General features: G+C 61.6%; 1 protein-coding gene across 1 annotated transcript in view; it reads left to right on the forward strand.

Annotated features, from left to right (window-relative positions):
- The first annotated feature begins 2700 nt into the window (after nucleotides 1-2700).
- MEGF6 (multiple EGF like domains 6) overlaps nucleotides 2701-17984 on the forward strand; it is a 101226-nt gene continuing 85942 nt past the window's right edge. The window contains exons 1-3 of the mRNA XM_052653780.1: nucleotides 2701-2816; nucleotides 6605-6739; nucleotides 11537-11646. Of these exons, the coding sequence (XP_052509740.1) occupies nucleotides 2701-2816; nucleotides 6605-6739; nucleotides 11537-11646 (361 nt within the window). The remainder of the gene's footprint in view (nucleotides 2817-6604; nucleotides 6740-11536; nucleotides 11647-17984) is intronic.

Below are 17984 nucleotides of genomic sequence, written 5' to 3' on the forward strand. Positions count from 1 at the left end.
AAAGAATCTGCCTACCGATGCAGGAGACACGAGTTTGATCCCTGGGTCAGGAAGATCCCCTGGAGAAGGAAATGGCAACCCACTCCAGTATTCTTGCCTGGGGAATCCCATGGACAGTGGAGCCTGGCAGGCTATAGTCCATGAGGCACAAGAGTCGGACATGACTTGGCAACTAAACAACAACAATGGACACATATGTGCTATTTAATCCAGTTCAGTTCTTTTCTTACAGAAGGACCCATCTTATTTGTTTTAGGGCCCATCACACTTGGGGACCCCCCTGTCAGCAGCCTCCATTTTAACCCACAGGACCCAGCCAGATTCTTTCCTCCCTCCTCTGAGGAGCCGGAGAATGTTCTGAAAGGATGCAGCCCCCTCAGCTTATGTTGAGAGGGCTGGGGTGGGGTCCCTCGAGGAGCTGGTGAACAGTTGAAGCTGCTCACTCACTCATTCAGTGCACACTTGTCCAGCTGTTTCATGCCAAGTGCAGCTCTGGAGGGGAAGGGGGTCAGGTCTTTGAAGGTAGGCAGCAGGTGGGCCATCAGGAAACTCTCTGGTGGAGGGACTCGAACCCCAGGGAGGGCCTCACATTCACTTTGGAACTCAAGGGCTCTCTTAGGGCAGGTTCGCAAGATACCAGGTGTCAGGGAGCCCAGAAGGAGCATGAGCCCTAGGGTGGACCAGTCCTGCCACTGGGATGCCAGTGGGGGGCGGGGGGTGAGGTTGAGCAGAGGGCACACAGGATCATGTCTGGGGCATCACCGAGCAGGGGTGCTGACCTGTGTTTGGGGTTTCAGAAGATCATGAAATCACCCTGCTGTGGACTGAACTGTTTTTTTGTTTAGTCGCTCAGTCATGTCCAACTCTTTCTGACACCATGGACTGCAGCATGCCAGGCTTCCCTGCCCTTCACCATCTCCTGGAGCTTGCTCAAACTGATGTCCATCAAGTTGTTGATGCCATCCATCCATCTCATCCTTTTTCGTCCCCTTTTTCTCCTGCCCTCAATGTTTCCCGGCATCGGGGTCTTTTCAGATGAGTCCGCTCTTCCCATCAGGTGGCCAAAGTATTGGAGCTTCAGCCTCAGCATCAGCCCTTCCAGTGAATTTTCAGGGTTGATTTCCTTTACCATTGATTGACCGGTTTGATCTCCTTGCAGTCCAAGGGACTCTCAAGAGTCTTCTCTAACACCACAGTTCAAAAGCATCAATTCTTCAGCGCTCATCCTTCTTTATGGTCCAGCTCTCATATCGATACATGACTACTGGTAAAACCATAGCTTTGACCACATGGACCGCTCTAGGCAAAGTAATGTTTCTGCTTATCCATAGGTTGAAGCCCTACTCCTCAATGGATTGTATATGGAGCCCAGCCTTTAAGGAGGTGAAAGTGAAAGTCCCTCAGTCGTGTCCGACTCTTTGAGACCCCATTGACTATATAGTCCATGGAACTCTCCAGGCCAGAATACTACAGTAGGTAGCCTTTCCTTTCAGGGGGTCTTCCCAACCCAGGGATGGAGCCCAGGTCTTCTGTATTGCAGGAGGATTCTTTATGAGCTGAGCCACCAGGGAAGCCCAAGGAGGGTGACTGTACTTAAATGAGGTTATGGGGTGAGGCTCTGGTCCCAAGTGGCTGGCTTGTTCTAAGAAGCAGACACCAGAGCTACTGTCTCTCTCACCCCTTTGCCCCCCAGGCAAGCTCACACCAGGAGGCAGTCTCTGCAGGTCAGAAAGAGGGCCTCCCCAGGAACCCAGGAGTCAGCATCTTGACCTTGGGCGTCCAGTGTCCACAAAGAGATAAATCACTGTCTGTGATGACCCAGACACTCTGAGGGGCCACTGGACTGGCCGGACTTCTCTCTACTCTCCGAGATCTGGTGGTTTTCTTAGATGTACAGGTTTAGTGACGGTCCCAGAGACAGTTCGCCCTGTCCAGTTCCAGGATCTGCAGTTTATTAGGGGCGACTTGGGCGTGCTGGCTGCTTCCGCTCTGACCTTAGTTTCCCCGTTTGTGCAGCAGGGTGGCAGCGGGACCGGCCGACAGAGACCCACCTCCCCCAGGATAACGGGGGCTGGGGCCCGGCGTCCTGGAGGACTGCCTTTCCGGGGTTGAGGGGCGAGATCTCTGCTGCTCCACCCCTTGGTCTCCCGAGTCGCACGGAACCTGAGACTTTCAGCCGGAGAGGAGTGGGAAGCGCGAGTGGGCAGCGGGGGTTGTGGGCGGGGCTGTGGGCGAGGAAGGCGGGGCTGGGGCGGAGCGTCTGGGCGGGGACGGGCTGTGGGCCGGGGTCCGGCCCGGCGGAGTGCCGGGGGCGGGACGAGGCCGGGGTAGGAGGGATCGGGTATATCTGGGCGGTGGGCGGAGTCGGGGCTGGGGTCGGAGCAGGGGGCGTGGCGGAGGTGGGCCGCTTTTCCCTCGCCGGGCTTGGCGTGCACTGGGCTCCCCGCGCCGGGGCGGGTGTCTGGCTGGACGCATTCAGGCGCACAGGACTCCGCGTTGCCCTCCAGCGCGGGCTCGAAACCGGGGCCCTGCCCACCTGCGGCGACCTCGCGCTCGGCGGGACCGGGCGCGGCACCTGTGGCTGCGCCCGCCGGGTCCCTCGGGCCATGGCGCACGTGGAGGAGGCGGCTCCAAGCGCCCGCCTGGGCCGCCTGTGAGCGCGGGACCGTAGGAGGGACCCGGCGCGGCGCCGCGGGCACTATGCCTTTCCTTCCGGAGGCGGGGGTGGCGGGGCGCGCCGTGGCCCTGGCCCTGGTGCTGCTGCTCCCCGCAATGCCCACGGGCACTGGCGCCCTGCTCCGCCTGCAACCCGGCATGTGAGTAGCCGAGGCGGGCGCGGGAGGCGGGAGGGACGTCCGGAGACCCCGAGTCTTGGGCGGCTTTCCCCCTGGGCCCCTAAGAACTGAGTTCTCTTTGCCTTAACTGGAGAGGGGGAGGTTAAGAGACAAGGGTCGGGGGTTGGGTCTGGGGGAGCTTCCCTTGTAGGGCCACCTGGCCTCTCCCCTTCCCCTTCCTCGTCTGCCTGAACTCTGACAGCGGGTTTGCACGTTGGGAGGAATCGGTGCCCCGCGAGGTGAGGGAGTCTGGGCAGGTCTGGCCGGGCAGCTTGGAGAAGGCTGAGAGGAAGCAGCCCGAGCCCACTTCCTTCCAGAGCCTGTCTCCTGGGGCCGGGGTCCTGTGCCCAGACAGGGGGCCGCTTGGGCTTGATTTCTGTGTTAAATACGCGGGCTTTGGGGCTGGGAGACAGGAGAAGGAATTCAGTTACAGAATGGGCAGGAAGAGAGGGTCAGGGAGCCAGCCGAGATGAATTTAATTTTGAAAGCTGATTCCCCAGCGGGCCGTTTAGCGGTCTCTTTTAAACAGCAAATCGATCCTTGTGTTGGCCTCAGAGGAAAACTGGTGCGAAGTGAGAGGGTCTGAAGGAGGAGGGTGGGGGGGAGGGCCTGCTGGCGCCCCCGCGCTCCCGCAGGGTGTTGGGCCTGGGGCCCTCGGAGCTTGGAAAGGCTGCTGAGCGGCTGCGGGGCGGGGAGGTGGGGGGCGCTGCGAGGGGCCTTGGCGGGGGCTTCCTGTGCTGGGCTCCGCCAGCCCTGAGGGCTGGGTGCACCTGGCTGTACCGACGGAAAGGACAGGCTTCCAGCCAGAGCTGGGGAGGGGGCAAGTCCATGACCCCAGGCCCCCGGGGTCTTGCTTTACTCCGAGGAAGATTTCTCTGTGGCCTTTTAAAGGACCAGATCTGGGGCCTGAGCCCCGACTCCCCACGTGACTTCTCCCCCAACATCACTCTTTGCTGTGACCGCAGGGAGTTTAGTTTGTCCAGGGGAAGCGGTGGCCTCAGAAGGGATTAACATGGGGCCATTAGGCCGTTCAGCCTGCCTGCTCTTCACATGGTTGGCCCAGGCTCCCCAGAATCCCTGGGTGCTCGTCAGGGTGGATGCTGAACAGAGGACTCTGCTCTTAAGAGGGGCTTCTGCCCCAGTGGGCTGGTGGGGACCACTGGTTGCCCTTCCCCAGCCCCAGGGAGTAAGCCTGTCCTTTGAGGTGTGCCCATTTAGCCAGGGCTCACTCAGCCCTGGGAGGGCTTTCTCCCAGTGGGCAGAGGACTGCAGGAGAGTTCAGACTTCCTCAGGCCCACTTTTCCCAAAGCCTCATCCCTGCTTCTCACCTCCGCTCTTCAGACCCTCCAAGGCCTTGCCCACCAGTTCTCCTCCTGGGGATTCTCCCAACTGTGTGTGTGGGGGTGGCTGCCCTCTGGGGCCTGTGCCCATGTTTCTTGTCCTGGGGCACAGTCACTCCACTCTCAGATGCCCCCTGTCATGTTGAGTTCCTTGCTGCCTGGAAGCAGACCTTCCCAGTCATGTCTGTAAGCACCTGCCACCTTCCCAGACCCTCGCTGGGGCCACAGTGGGTGTGCTGGCTGGCTGAATGATTGGGGGTGCTCTTTTGCTAGACTTCTGAGAAACCCTGTGAATGGGCCCATCCTGCAGCTCATTCTGCCCAGAAAGGAGGCAGGAGCCAGTGGGCTCTTGGAGGCCCCAGAATTGGCTCCTTGCTGCCTGCACCTCAAAAGGGGGACCTGGAGAGCAGTGAGGGCCCCAGAAGGTCTTGACCTCTGTGTCAGTTCCTTTCATGGGCAGCTCCACCCTCCCTGGCTGGCTCAACAAACCCGTGGTGGGCCTGTGGGAAGGTGAGGCGGGAGGATGCTCTAAGGGGGGTTCCCACGGACTGGTGGCTCCAGGACCCTGGGGACCTGCAGGGTGATGTGGTTGGTCCTTTGGCTGTTGCTGGCTGACGGGTCCAGATTCCAAACAAGCCAACACTTATTTATTTACTTATTTACATCTCCGAAGTGAACCTCTTCTGCTGCTGAAAGATGCTGGCCTTTCTCCCCAGGACCTGGGCTGACTGCTGACAGTGTGCTGGGCTGGTCAAGACAAGGCTGTGGGAGCAGTGTCTGGGCACAGGGAGCTCTGACCTACCTCAGCCCGAGGCTGCAAGGCTCAGAGGAGGCATCTTCCCACAGCCCTGCTTCTCTGGGGCTGGAGTCCTCTGGGCAGCTGTGCTAGGAAAATGTCCAGTACTCCCGAATCAGCTCATTAGACTGACCCCTCCCACCTGGAGAGGGACAGGCCCTCCAAGCTCAAGTCCCCGGTTACAAACGACTCCTAAACCCGCTGACCCTGAGCACTGCATGGCCCCCATTCACTGAGGCTTCCTCTGGCCATTTGAAGGCCCCTGCTCACTGGTCAGGGAGCTTGACAGCTGAACTGTACTTTCAGTGGCCTGTGAGCAGCTCCCAGTCACTGGGCCCTGCCTGTCCGTCTCTCCTGGGGGCAGAGGCCGTGCTGGGTGGAAGGAAAAGGCAGGGAAGGGGCACTCCCCTCACCAGCTGCCCCATGCCGGCCAGGCTGTGTGTTTGGTGCTGGACGTGAGCTTGACATTGTGATCATTTGTCCATTTGTCTGGTGGGAGGACCTGGGTGTCTAAGGGTGGTCTGCCCAGGTCACAGCATCCTTGGGACCTCAAGGCTGGACCTGGGCTCATCCATCCTCAGAGCGCCAAGCGTCCCCTCATGTATACTGCACCCAAGCCAGGAGGCCACTAATAAATAGAGCCTGTAAAAACAGACAGGACAGAGACACTTCTTAGCAACCCAGCCCCCTCCTAGACCCGGGGGTGTGTGCAATCAGGCTTCCCCAGCTGCCTGTGGATGACTGCCTCCCCTGCCCTGTGCCCCGGTTTCGTCCTCACCTCTTCACCCTGGCGTCTAGTTCTTGGGGTCCAGGAACTGCCCACCCCGGAGGGACGAGTCTCACGCCTACCCTCACCTGCAGCTCCAGGAGCCCTGCTCTGCCCCAGGGAGCAGATGGCCCATGCTGGGATGAGCACCGCCCCCTACAAAGCTCTGCTCACTTTGCAGTTGAGGAAGCACCTCCCGTCCCCCAGATGGGCAGTGGGTTCGTTTCAAGAGCAGAGGGCCCGAGCAGGGACTCCCGCCTGCCCTGCGCCCTGCTCCCCATCCTTGGGAGTCTTTTCTGTGCCTCCTCCCACCTGCCTCTTTGTTTCCCCCTCCGCCCTCCTCCCCCCCGCCCCCACTTCCTCCCTCTTTCCAAATGGAAAAGCCAGCTCCACTTGTGCTTCTGAGGTGCCGGAAACTTCCCAGAGGAGAAAGTCGTTCCAGGCTCGCCCCTCCTCCCTTGAACGGTTTTCAGCACGCCTAGCCAGGCAGCCTGCCTGCCGGCCTAGGGGACCAGAGTCATGCAGGCGCCTCGGGGTGAGGATAGGGGGCAGTGGACGGGAGAGTGACCGGAGCAGATGTGCCTGAAGGGCTGCTGTGCTGCCTCATCGTGGTCATCCCGCTGGTCAGCATCCCTCAGCCCACATGGCTGAGGTTTGAGGGGGAGGCTCAGAGGCAGCCCTGTGCATCCTTTTTCTCCTGAATATCCGTGCTCTCGAGGCCAGGCCTGTGCAGGCCCGGGGTGGGCACTGCGCTGGGTGCCCTCACCCGGGGCCTGCCCTCAGGTCTGGACAGCTGGACCCCCGACAGGGAGCATGCAGGGGGGTTGGAGTTGGTGACGGGGGTGCTGACTGTCTGTCTCTATCCCAGGCCCCATGTGTGTGCGGAGCAGGAGCTGACCCTGGTGGGCCGCCGCCAGCCCTGTGTGCGGGCCTTCAGCCGCACAGTGCCCGTGTGGAGGCCGGGTTGTGGGCGGCAGGCCTGGTGTGTCAGCCATGAGCGCAGGTACGTGCAGGGGTTCCAAGGACCCATGTAGGGGTGGGGGCTCAGCTCACCCCTGCTGCATCATGGAGTGCAGGGAGGGGGCAGTGCGGCTGGGGCGAGGCTGTCCTGGTCTCAGGGCACAGGGCCCGCCCCAGTGCCCCACATCTGAGGTCAAGGCCCCTGACACTGCCATTGGGGTGTGGCTACCATGGAGGCTATTCCCAGACTGTACACCCCTGCTCAGCGGCCACCTGGGGCCTGGTGGGTGGGGGCAGACCCCGTGGGGAGGGGGCCTGTGAGGAGGAGGAGGGGACCCTGCAGGGAGAGGTGCTGGCCATCCATGCAGGAGGGTGAAAGCGGGGCGCTCAGCCTGCCGAGGTCCCGCCTGCAGGCAGCTGCTGCCTGCCCCCGAGCCCATGTGAAACCTCTATTGCTCAAGGTTTTATTTCAAAATCAAGCGGAGGGAGTGCCTTTGCCTACCTCTCCTCTTCTGGCAGGTTCTGGAATCTGCCTGATTGCAGAGCTGGGTGGGGCGGGGTGAGGAGGGCCTTCCGCCCCTCCCTCCTCTGAGGGGGTGTGCCATCCAGCCTCTGGCTAGGTCTTCAGGATGAGAACCTGCTGGGTCTGCCCCAGGGAGTGGGGGCCGTGACCTTTGTTTTAAATGTTGGCTGTCCCATCACACCTGTACAGTTCTCACTGTGGTTCTCAGCTGGGGGCGGTTCATCTCCCTCCCCGGGCCTTCACAGCATCTGGAGGGTGTGGGTTGTGGAAGTTGAGCTGGGAGGATGGGGCAGGTGGACAGCCCCTCTACCACGATGGTCCTGCCCCAGGGTCAGGAGGGCTAAGGCTGGGCCCTGAGAGCGAAGGGGCCTGTCGTTTCCTCAGAGACATGCATTTCTTTGCCCTGGCCCCACGTGTGTGTGTGTGTAGGTGTGTTTGTAAAACAGGAATGAAGTCACATCAGCTGCATCCCCACCCCTCATAGCTTTCGGGGAAAGGATGCTACTTTGGAAGCAGCCAGAAGCCCTGTGGTCCCTGGGCTGGAGGGTGGGTGGGTGGCCATGCTGGGGAGGCTTCTGTGACTGGCCATTTCTCCAGGCTGTCCTGGGCAGGGCGGGTGCAGCGTTTTCATGGTGACTGGTGCCTCAGCTTCCTGGCAGGGTGCCCGGGCACTGCTGGGGAATGTCCATCTGCTGGGGGGCTGTGCTGCCTGGCCGTGTGCAGCCCGTGTCAGGGGTCCGTGTTCTGGGTCCCGGTTTCCTGGGAAGGCTCAGGCAGGGCTCTAGATCCCTTCCTTGCACGGCCCAGCCCGGTATCTGGGACCCTACCCCCCGAAATCCAGCAGGGCCACCTCCAGGTTCTGAGGGAGCAGTGTGGGCCCCAGCTCCGTGGCGGCCGCTGTCCCGTCTGCCTGGCTCCGGGCTGGAGCTGGAGTGCAGGTTCCTCTGTTGGGCTGTCTCACTCCAGGTGAGTGCGACCACCTTCCCACCTCGGTGCCCACGGCGGTCAGTGTCCTGTAGAGTTTCCTGGGGTCAGTGCCGAGGGTATGTGGGCGTCCCAGCCTTGTTTCGACTCTGGAGGGCTCCCTGCCTTGTTGGTGTGTTTTGTTCCCTCCCACGATGCTCATGGCCAAGGCCTCCACGCCAGCTGTGGGATGTTTCCCAAATGCATCGTCCAGCTGGCCCTCCCGTGGCCGTGGAGGCTGTGGCTAGTGTGTTTAGGTGTGTTTGTAAAACAGGAATGGGGTCACATCAGCTGCATCCCCACCCCCCATAGCTTTCGGGGAAAGGGCACTACTTCGGAAGCAGCCAGAAGCCCTGTGGCCCCTGGGCTGGAGGGTGGGTGAGTGGCCGTGGGGCCAGGACAAAGAGATGCACGTCTCTGAAGAAACGACAGGCCCCTTCGCTCTCAGGGCCCAGCCTCAGCCCTCCTGACCCTGGGACAGGACCGTCGTGGTAGAGGGGCTGTCCACCTGCCCCATCCTCCCAGCTCAACTTTCACAACCCACACTCTCCAGATGCTGTGAAGGCCCGGGGAGGGAGATGAACCACCCCCAGCTGAGAACCACGGTGAGGTGAGAACTGTACAGGTGTGATGGGACAGCCAACATTTAAAACAAAGGTTACAGCCCTTACTCCCTGGGGCAGACCCAGCAGGTTCGCGTCCTGAAGGCCTAGCCAGAGGCTGGATGGCACACCCCCTCAGAGGAGGGAGGGGCGGAAGGCCCTCCTCACCCCATCCCACCCCACCCAGCTCTGCAAGTGTTGAGGAGGCTCCCGCGGCTGGCCCACTCCTATAAGACCCCACAGAGGCTCCAGCTTTATCGTGTTGAGCTCCCAGCCCTCCCTCCCCCTCTGCCGGACCAGCGTCCAGCCCTCCTTGGTCCACTCTTTCGCGACCAGCCACGGGCCAGGCCGCACGTGTGGCAGCTCTGTGGCGGCTGCTGTTTCTCCTGCAGCCACAGTGATGGCTGTGTCTGATTCCTGGGCTGGTGGGCTTGTTGCATGGCCCTGGTGGGGCTGGGTGGGGTGCCACGGGTCTGCATCCTGGCCCAGAGCAGGCGAGGCTGTGACGACACCTGAGGGGCTGGACGAGGGGTCTTGCTTATGTCCCCCCAGTGAGCATTTCCCCAACAAACCCAACACAGGCTGCCCCAGGGTTGGGGAGCTCGGGCTGTGTGCCCCCCACGGGCACGGAGAAACAGGTGAGGAGGGAGAGGATGCTCGAGCATGAAGCTTACACATGAGCCCCCACCAGGCCCCTCCCCTACCCCACTGTGCTGGGTCCTGGGCTTCTTGGGGACCACACAAAGTGAGGAGTGGATATCAGCCTAGTAGCTGTGCCCCCTGTCCACCCTGGCCTTGCAAAAACTGGCTCCTGGCAGTGGCGGGGGCCCATGTGACTGTCCCACGTGAGGTGTCCCATGTGAGCTGCAGCAGGGGCTGCAGTCTGACCCGCTGTCTCCAAGGGTCACTAGCTTTAGGGGAGGGTGGCCTACCAGCCCGGTCACTGGGAGGAGCAGCACGTAGCCCAGGGAGCGGGTAAATATTTACGGCGGAAGGGTCCGTCTGCTTTGCCAGACATTGTCTGCGCCGTGGTAGGCCTCTCTCCAGGCAAGTGGTTTCATGTCCTGCCAAAGTGGCGTTTTGCAGACTCCCCTGAGATGCATGTACACAGTCATGTGCACGTGCTCACGCTTCCGGGAAGCGGCCCTGGTTGGTTTGAGGGGTCCAGGTCCCCTCAGCAACCAGGAGCTTCCCGCTACTCCTGAGGGCCAGGAAGAGCAAGCCAGGCAGTGCTGGGGGTGTTGTTTCCCTGACCTGGAGCTGGCAGCCCAAGCCCCCACACCTCCTGATGCCACAAGGGCCCTGGACCCAACCAGGCCAGGCCCTGGGCAGCAGTCCTGCAGATGGCAGCAGGGTAGGGTGCTGTGCCTGGAGGTCGCTCATGCAGGGTGGGCTTGGGGTTGCCCCTTTGCTTTCCTGCCACTCCACTCTCTGTCGTCTGGGCTGGGGGCTGAAGCAGGGAGTTGGAGTGGCTCCCCAGGCAGGTGGGTGGGGTGTGGCAGATCCTTGCTTGGATTGTTAAAGCCCACTCTCTGGAGCAACAAACACAGAGGTGTCCAGATGGGACGCAGGAGTTGGGGTGTGGCTGGAAGGAGGAGCGCTGCAGGTGGAGGACAGTCTGATGGGCTGAGTAGGACCAGGGCACCCCCACCCCGCCCTCCAGCTTCTGCTCCAGGTTCGTGGTTGCAGGGGAGTCCCAGCCTGGGGGAGGTGGACCCTCTCGGACTACTCCCCCAAGCCTGCCCGCTGTGGGGGCTGGTGATACAGAGCAGAGGTTGGGCTGGACTGGCAGAAGGTGGCCCTGAGTGGCTGGGCTTCTGGGGACCTGGAGGCGCAGGTGGCCAGGGGCAGCCTGTGGATCTGGGGTAGGGACTGATGAGAGGTCCTTACCTCTTGGGTGGGGCTGGTCTCTCTCTAACGTGGGCACCACCTTCCTGTGGCCACTCCCTGTGCCAGGCCCCAGGCTGGCTGGATCGGCTGCCTGCTTCCAACTCCTGGAAGCAGGACTGTGCCCCTCTCTGCTCGGCCTTTCTGAGGCCATAGCAGTCCCATTGGAGCGGGAACCAGCCTTGGACCCAGGGAACCCTGGCCTCTAGAGCACCCTCCTCCAGGAAGCCCTCCTAGCTGTCCCTTCTGACCTCAGTGCTATGTGCTGAGCACACTCGGGTCCTGCTGCTGCCCACAGATGCTTGACCCTCAGTCAGCCTGTCTCCCTGGCTTAACCCTTAGTGGGGAAGGGGCCGGTCCCTGGGGACTTCCCAGGACCAGCCCACCACCCGGCTCCTTGGTGGACTGGTGGGCTGGGAGCCTGGGGCACGGCTTGCCAGCACTGGGCACCTCGGCCCACTTGGTCATCCCAGGGGCCACTCTTGCTCCTGGGCTGGGCCCTGAATCTGACCCTCAGACCCTTCCAGACTGGCCGCGTGATGAGAGCTGTGTGCTGGACACAATGCCTGTCCCGAGGTCGCTCAGAGCTGGGACCACCATGGGGGTGAGAGGGAAGAGCTGGTGTGTTGCCCTGCTGCTGGTTCCAGGATGGCTGTGCACCCCCAGTGCCCCTCATTTATATGACACGGCCTCGGGAATGCAGACCTTTCGCCTACCTCTGTGCCCTGACCTGCTCGGCTGTGAAGTGGGGACAGTGGGGGAGTCGGTCTGGGAGATGAGGAGAGGTCGGAGCCAGAGGCACTGGATGGAAATGCCTGGAGCCTGGTCCTTCGGCGGTAACGCTTCCCTATCTCTTCTCTTCTAGAACTGTCTACTACACGGGCTACAGGCAGGTGTACTCCACGGAGGCCCAGACGGTGTTCCGGTGCTGCCCAGGGTGGAGCCAGCAGCCAGGGAGCCAGGGCTGCCTCTCCCGTGAGTGCCCCAACTCCCACTCCCCACACGGAGGCTACATCCTCAGTCTCCCGGGGGTTGGTCCCGCTGCCACACACAATGGAGCATCTCATGGCTGCGGGAGAGACTTCAGAGACACTGGCTCAGCCACTCTGCTCCCTAGAGACTGTTCACAGGAGCTGATGGAAGGGGAGGACCAGTGATGCTTCTCTGGCCCGATGCTGCAGGAGCTGCCGAGGGAGAGAGTTGGGACTTGTGGAGGTGCAGAGCTGGAGGGCAGGGGGCCATCTGCGCAGCACCAGGGAGGGGGCCAAGGGTGGCCCCAGGGCCATGTCTGGGTGTCAGTGGGCTCAGACGCCCCTGAGCTTGGTTTGGGGTTGGTGTTATAGAGCGTGAACCCCTTGCCCACCTACCCCGTGTGCCCATGCTGACGCCCTGCTCTCTGGGTCCTTCTGCTGCTCTGTCTGGGGCCTGGGCGAGGAACTCCAACCCCTTGTGGGCACCCTGGGCCTCAGTCTCCTCTCTGCTGGACAGAATGTCAATCCTGCTTCCCTCAGAGAGAAGGGTCCTGATGGATGCAGGGGGCGGAGCAGCCCCTAGGTGTCTGCACCGGACCACAGACAGCCTGAAACCCCCCACGGGACTCCACTGAGGGTCCCAGAGGTGGGGCAGGAATTGGGTTCTGATCCTAGCGGGCGGCTGTGAACCTCTGCTTTGTAAATGGAGCGGATGGGGCTGGAGTCCAGCTGCCGAGGGTGTTGGGGGAGGGTTCCTGGTCTGCGGGTGTTGGCACAGGCGAGCCTGCTAGTGAAGCTGGCAGGGTGGGAGGAGGCAGCCGTCCTCCTGAGAGGTTGGCCCACAGGTTGGGCAGCCCCTGAAACAGGGCTGGGGGGTCCAGACAGGCTGAGGTTGGGCTGCACCGTTGAGGGTGGCAGGTTCATGTCTCCCCACGGGCGTGGAGGTTAACCTCGTGTGGGCGGCTCTGTGACTGGGGTGGAAACTGAACTTCCCGGGTTGTGTCCCTGCCTGTCCTCTGGCCCCTGGAGGGGGGGTCCATAAACAGGGGCCACAGATGCGCTCTGTGGACTCTAGCAGGAAAGGGGGAAAGTAGAGGATGTGGTGATGTTTGTCCAGGAGAGGAAATGAGTAATTCTGTCTGGGAAGGGGCAGAGGGGAGAGGACCAGACGCGCCTTGGGGGGATGATGCAGGGGCAGGTGGTGCCGGCCAGCGGCCCCTGGAGTGTGGGGAGCATCCAGCTCTGACGGCCCTCCTCTCCGTGGCTGTCTGATCACAATAGTGACCTGTGTGAAAGGGGAAGTGGGGTCTAGGTCTATCCCCTGGGTTTATGGGAAGGGACGTGGGTGCATCACCACGTGGCTGGCCTGGGGTGAAGACTTCTGGGCAGGGTAGGGGCAGGGGTAGGGGCAGGGGAAAGTTTGCACAGCAGTGTCCCACAATTGTCATCCACTGTGCACCCCTGATCTGGAGCCCGGTGACCCTCAGTGTCACCTGTGTCTTGGAGTGACCATCCCAGCATTGGGTGGGGGGAGTGGGAGGGCCCAAGGGCCGTCCAGACCCCTGGAGGCCCACTGTGGAGACGGTCCAGTGCTGGCTGTTCAGGAACAGGGGGCCCGCATCGGGCTGGGTCCACAGCACCAGGAGTTGCTAGTCTCAGCTCCAGCCTGGCGGGCCCAGCCTGTGGTTCTGCCTGTGCCCGCAGCCAGGATGCTCGAGGTGGTCCTGCCCTGGCTGGCTGGCTGGCAAGAGGAAGATGCAGCCACACCACTTGGGAATCAGGGGTTGCTGAACCAGCCCAGGACTAAGGGGCCTACCTTTGGGGCTTCTCACTGCAGGGACGGGTCTCAGCGGGGACCCTCCCAGGGCAGCCTGGGCAGTGCCTCTGGCTGGGGGCAGGGCTGAGGTGGTGGGGAGGTGGGACGCATCTCGGTGGCTGGGTCAGGCCCTGGAGGTCCAGGTTTTCACGTCAGCTGGCAGACGCAGGACAGGGTCCCCACGTGTATCTTGAACTTGAGGCTCTCGCTTTCTGGTTGATTTTTAAGAATTTATTTTTAGGGTGGGATTTATTTATTTATGTACCTGGCTTGTATCTGTTTGCTTTAATTATCCGGGAAAAGCCATGTGATCTGACCTCTTGGGACACTCACTTGTCCCCCCGGCGTCTGGGTGGCCAACATATGAAGGAGCAGGGAAAGAGCTGGGATCCTGCCCCCAGCACCAGCTCATTGATACACTCATTCATTTTTTAAAATCCATTCACTCATTCAGTTTATGCTCAGCTGATCTGGAGCACTGAAATTTCAGGGGGACTGGGTTAAGGTTACGGACAATACATGCCCGTGGGGGTCTCAGGTCTGTGGGGGACTCAGGTCTGTGGTGAGGCCAGCTGCTGCTGGCAGATGCTGGAGTGACCCTGATGTGTGAGGATGGGCAGACCAGGCCAGCCAGATGGGCACTGGTGTTGTGTGGAGTGACTGGAGCCAGAGCAGGAGGAGGTTGGGTTGGGGGGAGGAGGAACGGGGAGAGGTGGGTGGCCAGGGCCTTTCTTAGCTGCCCCATGCCGTAGCTGAGCCCCTGGGGTCCCTCTGCCTGTAGCTGCTCAGGGCTGGTTTCCCAGCTTCATGGGGCCAGAGCCTTCCCCATGTCCTTTGTGCATTTCACACCCGGGCTCTCATGGGGGCACCTGGGGCAGGTGCAGAATCGAATCAGGCACCCATCTTGGGGTTGGGGGACCCAGGGTCCCTACAGGTGCCAGAGCTTCTAGCCCCCGGGGAAGCCCTGCCTCGGGGGTCAGGTGAGAGTGGGTGGCTGTCTTCGGTCCCCTCTTGGCCATAGGTCAGCAGGCATCAGGCCAGCAGATGGGGTCAGTGTCGCCTCCGAGGTCCTGCGAGTGGAGGGGCTGGTGATGAGGCAAAGGGCCTTCCCTGCCTGCAGAGGGGCCCCTGGGATCCACTCCTCCGGCTTTGCCCCCACCCTCCCCCTTTCTCCCCATCTATCTGCCCCATTCTTTCCCAACTGTCTCCCCAGTCTAGCCTCCTCAGCACCTTTCCTTGTATCCAGTCTAGGGTCTCTGCAGTTCTGGGGCCCTGAGAAGTGGGCAGGTTGCGGCAGGGCCCTGTGACACTGACTACCGCTGGCCCTGCCCCCTCCACCAGCCACGGATATGACCTGGAAACTTGGCCATGTGTGTGATCAGCTCAGGTCCTCATGGTGTTCATGCCGGAGGACAGCAGGAAGCTTCTAATGTTTGGTGGGATTTCTCTAAGACCCACATGGCAGCAGGTGTGACCTGGAGGTGACTGAAAAGGAGAAGTGCCAGCAGGGGGCTGCCCGATGGCCAGGGCCTTCCCCGATCTGTGGGCCCCTTCCCCGGGGAGGCAGATGGGCTCTGCTGCTGGGGTGCCTGTCCTCTTGTTCAGTGTCCTCTGAACTGTACCTCCATCCTAATCAGATGACAGATTTTGCTGGCCCCTCCCCATGTCTCCACCATGGTCACCCTGGGTCCTGGCCAACCTTATTGAGTGCCCAGAGGAGGCGCCTGGCCTGGAGCAGTTCAACCCCTCAGACCCCTGCGTGCGGACCCTGAAATGGAATGGGTGCCGAGACCATGCTAGGAAGACCACCCGTGGCTCCGTCTCGAGCTCTCTCCATGTGGGCTGGGCTCAGTCCATCAGAGGCTGGAGATCGGGGAAGCAGGGCCCGAGGAGGGGCCAGAGACTGCACCAGCTCTGTGGGTGCCAGGAGCTCTGGGAAGGGCTACTGTGGTCCAGGAAGCTCTGAGTCAAGTACAGTTAAGGGGGTTGTTTTTGCAGGACTTCTCAGAGCCTTTAATACAGTAGTGTACCCTGGGGTTTGCTGACACGTGCTGTGCAGTATTTTCAGAATGAATTCTTTCTTTAGAAAGGAAGGGAAAAAAAGGAAGCCGAAAATCAAAGTAATACAACAGTGTTCCTAGAGCACGTACTGCCAGGCAGGCCTGTCTTCCCTCCGGCCTCCTCTGTGGTCCCTGGCTGGCTGGGGCTGTAGGGAAGGAGCTGCAGGAAGGCGGCCCTGCGTACGCCCCCACCCCTGAGGTGGGGCTTCCTCAGCTTCCGGTCTCTGACCTTCACTGGTCCTTTCCCGCTCTGGCTACAGCATGGCAGCCCTGCGCCCACCCCGTGCCCAATGGGGGAACTTACAGAGCTGGTGCCCCGGGCCTCCTGTCTCTGGTGTGGACCAAGGTATTGGGGGCAGGGCATGTTGTCCTGCTGTGTCCCCCCCCCCCCCCCGCAGCCTGGTCTCTCCGAACCATGCATCACACCTGAACTGGCCCGGCCCTGTGCCCAACACATGTTTACACACACACTCACATTTGGGCCTGCAGCCCACCCAAAGGAGCTCACCACACAGCCTCACATACCCTCATGTGTACACACGTTGTGCCTGGGTTTACTCACACGTGTGTGACCTCACACGGGCAATCACATCTGTTCACTCAGGTGTGCACCCATGCTCCTGATCACACATGTGTGTGCACAGTCACGTGCATGAACTCACACTTCCGTGGGTGCCCAGACACCTACATGCATGCTCTCACGGGGGCATGATGCAGTGGGGAGCACCGGTGACAAGACACGGAGGTGCCCCTGTCACCAGGGGCCCAGAGCACTCCGTGCGCCCAGGGGAGCTGGGACCAAGTTCAGCTTCTGGAAGGTTCTGGGTGCATGGCCCCTCCCCACCGACTGCCTTCAGAAAGGTGGGCATGGTGGGGGCCAGGAAGGAGGCTGCCCCACCCAGGTGTGCTCTCAGGGCTCCTGCGGCCCAGGGTGGGCCTGGAGGGGGCAGTGGGCTTCGCTGTCATCAGGGTGCCTCAGCCTCTGTGTTGACCAGACACAATGTCCCAAAGTCAGTGTGGCTAGTTTGTGCCAGGCCTGCTTTCATGTGGGGGCTCTGGGAGCTGGGCCTGACCCTGGGTAGAGGGAGTCTGCCCACCTGTCTTCTGAGATCCCCCTCCCCCGTGTGGTGGGTGCTGTTCTAGGCACAGGACCCTGAGGAGCCACCTGGAGGGCATGCCGCTCCCTCGGGCACTTGGAGCCTGGGTGCCCAGCACAGAGCTGAGGTGACTCCCTCCCTGCAGCAAGGGTCCTGGTGGGAGAGGTCTGGTGGGGCATGTGATCTGGGCCCCAAGCCCTCAGCCAGCGTTGGGTGGAAGGCTGGCAGGAGCAAAGTCAGAGGGACAAGGCAGGAGGGCTCAGGCCGGCTCTGTCCCCTGGGCTCCCAGGGAAGTGGCCTCCCTTCCTGAACCACTGCCAACTTGAGGTGGGCACTGGTTCCCATGCCTGCCCGCCTACGCACGGCAGCTCTTAATCAGAGGCTGGGGTGAAGCTGAGGAAACGCTGCCCTGCAGCCTGGGCGATAAGACAGGAGACACCCTGCCTGCCCGTGACCTTGAGCTGAGCCAGCCCTCCCTGCTGGGGTCTCTGGGATGCAGGCGAGCCCTCGCTTGCAGGGCTGGCTTCCAGACCCGCCTTCGGTGACCTCGGCATGTGGGTGGGTGGCTTGGGAGGCTGGACAAAGGTGTCAGTCTGGGTCACCCTTTCCTGCCTGTGGTCACTCAGGTTTCCACTAGCCCCTCTTGGGGCAGAGGGAAGGAGGCTCAGGCTCAGCCAAGCCTAGGTCCAGGGTGGTGGTCGGGGGGCTGAATTTGCAGAAATCAAGCCCTCAGAGAACAGCCAGGTCCCATTTCCAGGGTCAGCCTGTCCTGGGACAGTGAGGCTGGGGCTGCCATGGCCAGTGGAGTTGATGTCTGGCTGGGCCTGGGTGTCCCTGCCTGTCCCAGTGAGGGGAAGAGGCTGGCGTCAGGATGCCACAGACGATGCCTGGATGTGGTACCCTTCCCTGTGGACTGTGCTCCCTAAATCTGTCCTCCCTTTCCTGGGCCTGCCCAGGATCCCCCTCGGAACTGGACACCCTGAGGATCCTCCCAGCATTTGGTGTTAGGAATGTGGGCGAGTCCACCCAGCTTCACCCCAAGGCAAAGGCCTGGTCAACGTCTCTGAGCCTCAGCTCCCTGTCTATAACCTGGTGGGGGTAGTTCCTCCTCTCTGTTCAGATGGTGGCCCTGGGCCTGAGCTGCTGTGGGGCCGTGTGCCTCTTCAGCTCCAGGTGATTGTGTGGGGGCAGCACTCTGACAGTGTGAAGGGTCCATGAAGATATTGCATTTGACACATGGCAGGGAGCTTAGCCCACATTTCCAACCAACAGATGAGTATCAGGGCTGGGACTTAAATGTAGGTCTTCAGAGCCCCAGCTGCCTTGCCCTGTGAAGGCATCTGGGTGGGGTGGGGGAAGGCAGCGGGAG

This window comes from Budorcas taxicolor, chromosome 16, assembly GCF_023091745.1.
Source record: "Budorcas taxicolor isolate Tak-1 chromosome 16, Takin1.1, whole genome shotgun sequence".
Classification (NCBI taxonomy): Eukaryota; Metazoa; Chordata; class Mammalia; order Artiodactyla; family Bovidae; genus Budorcas; species Budorcas taxicolor.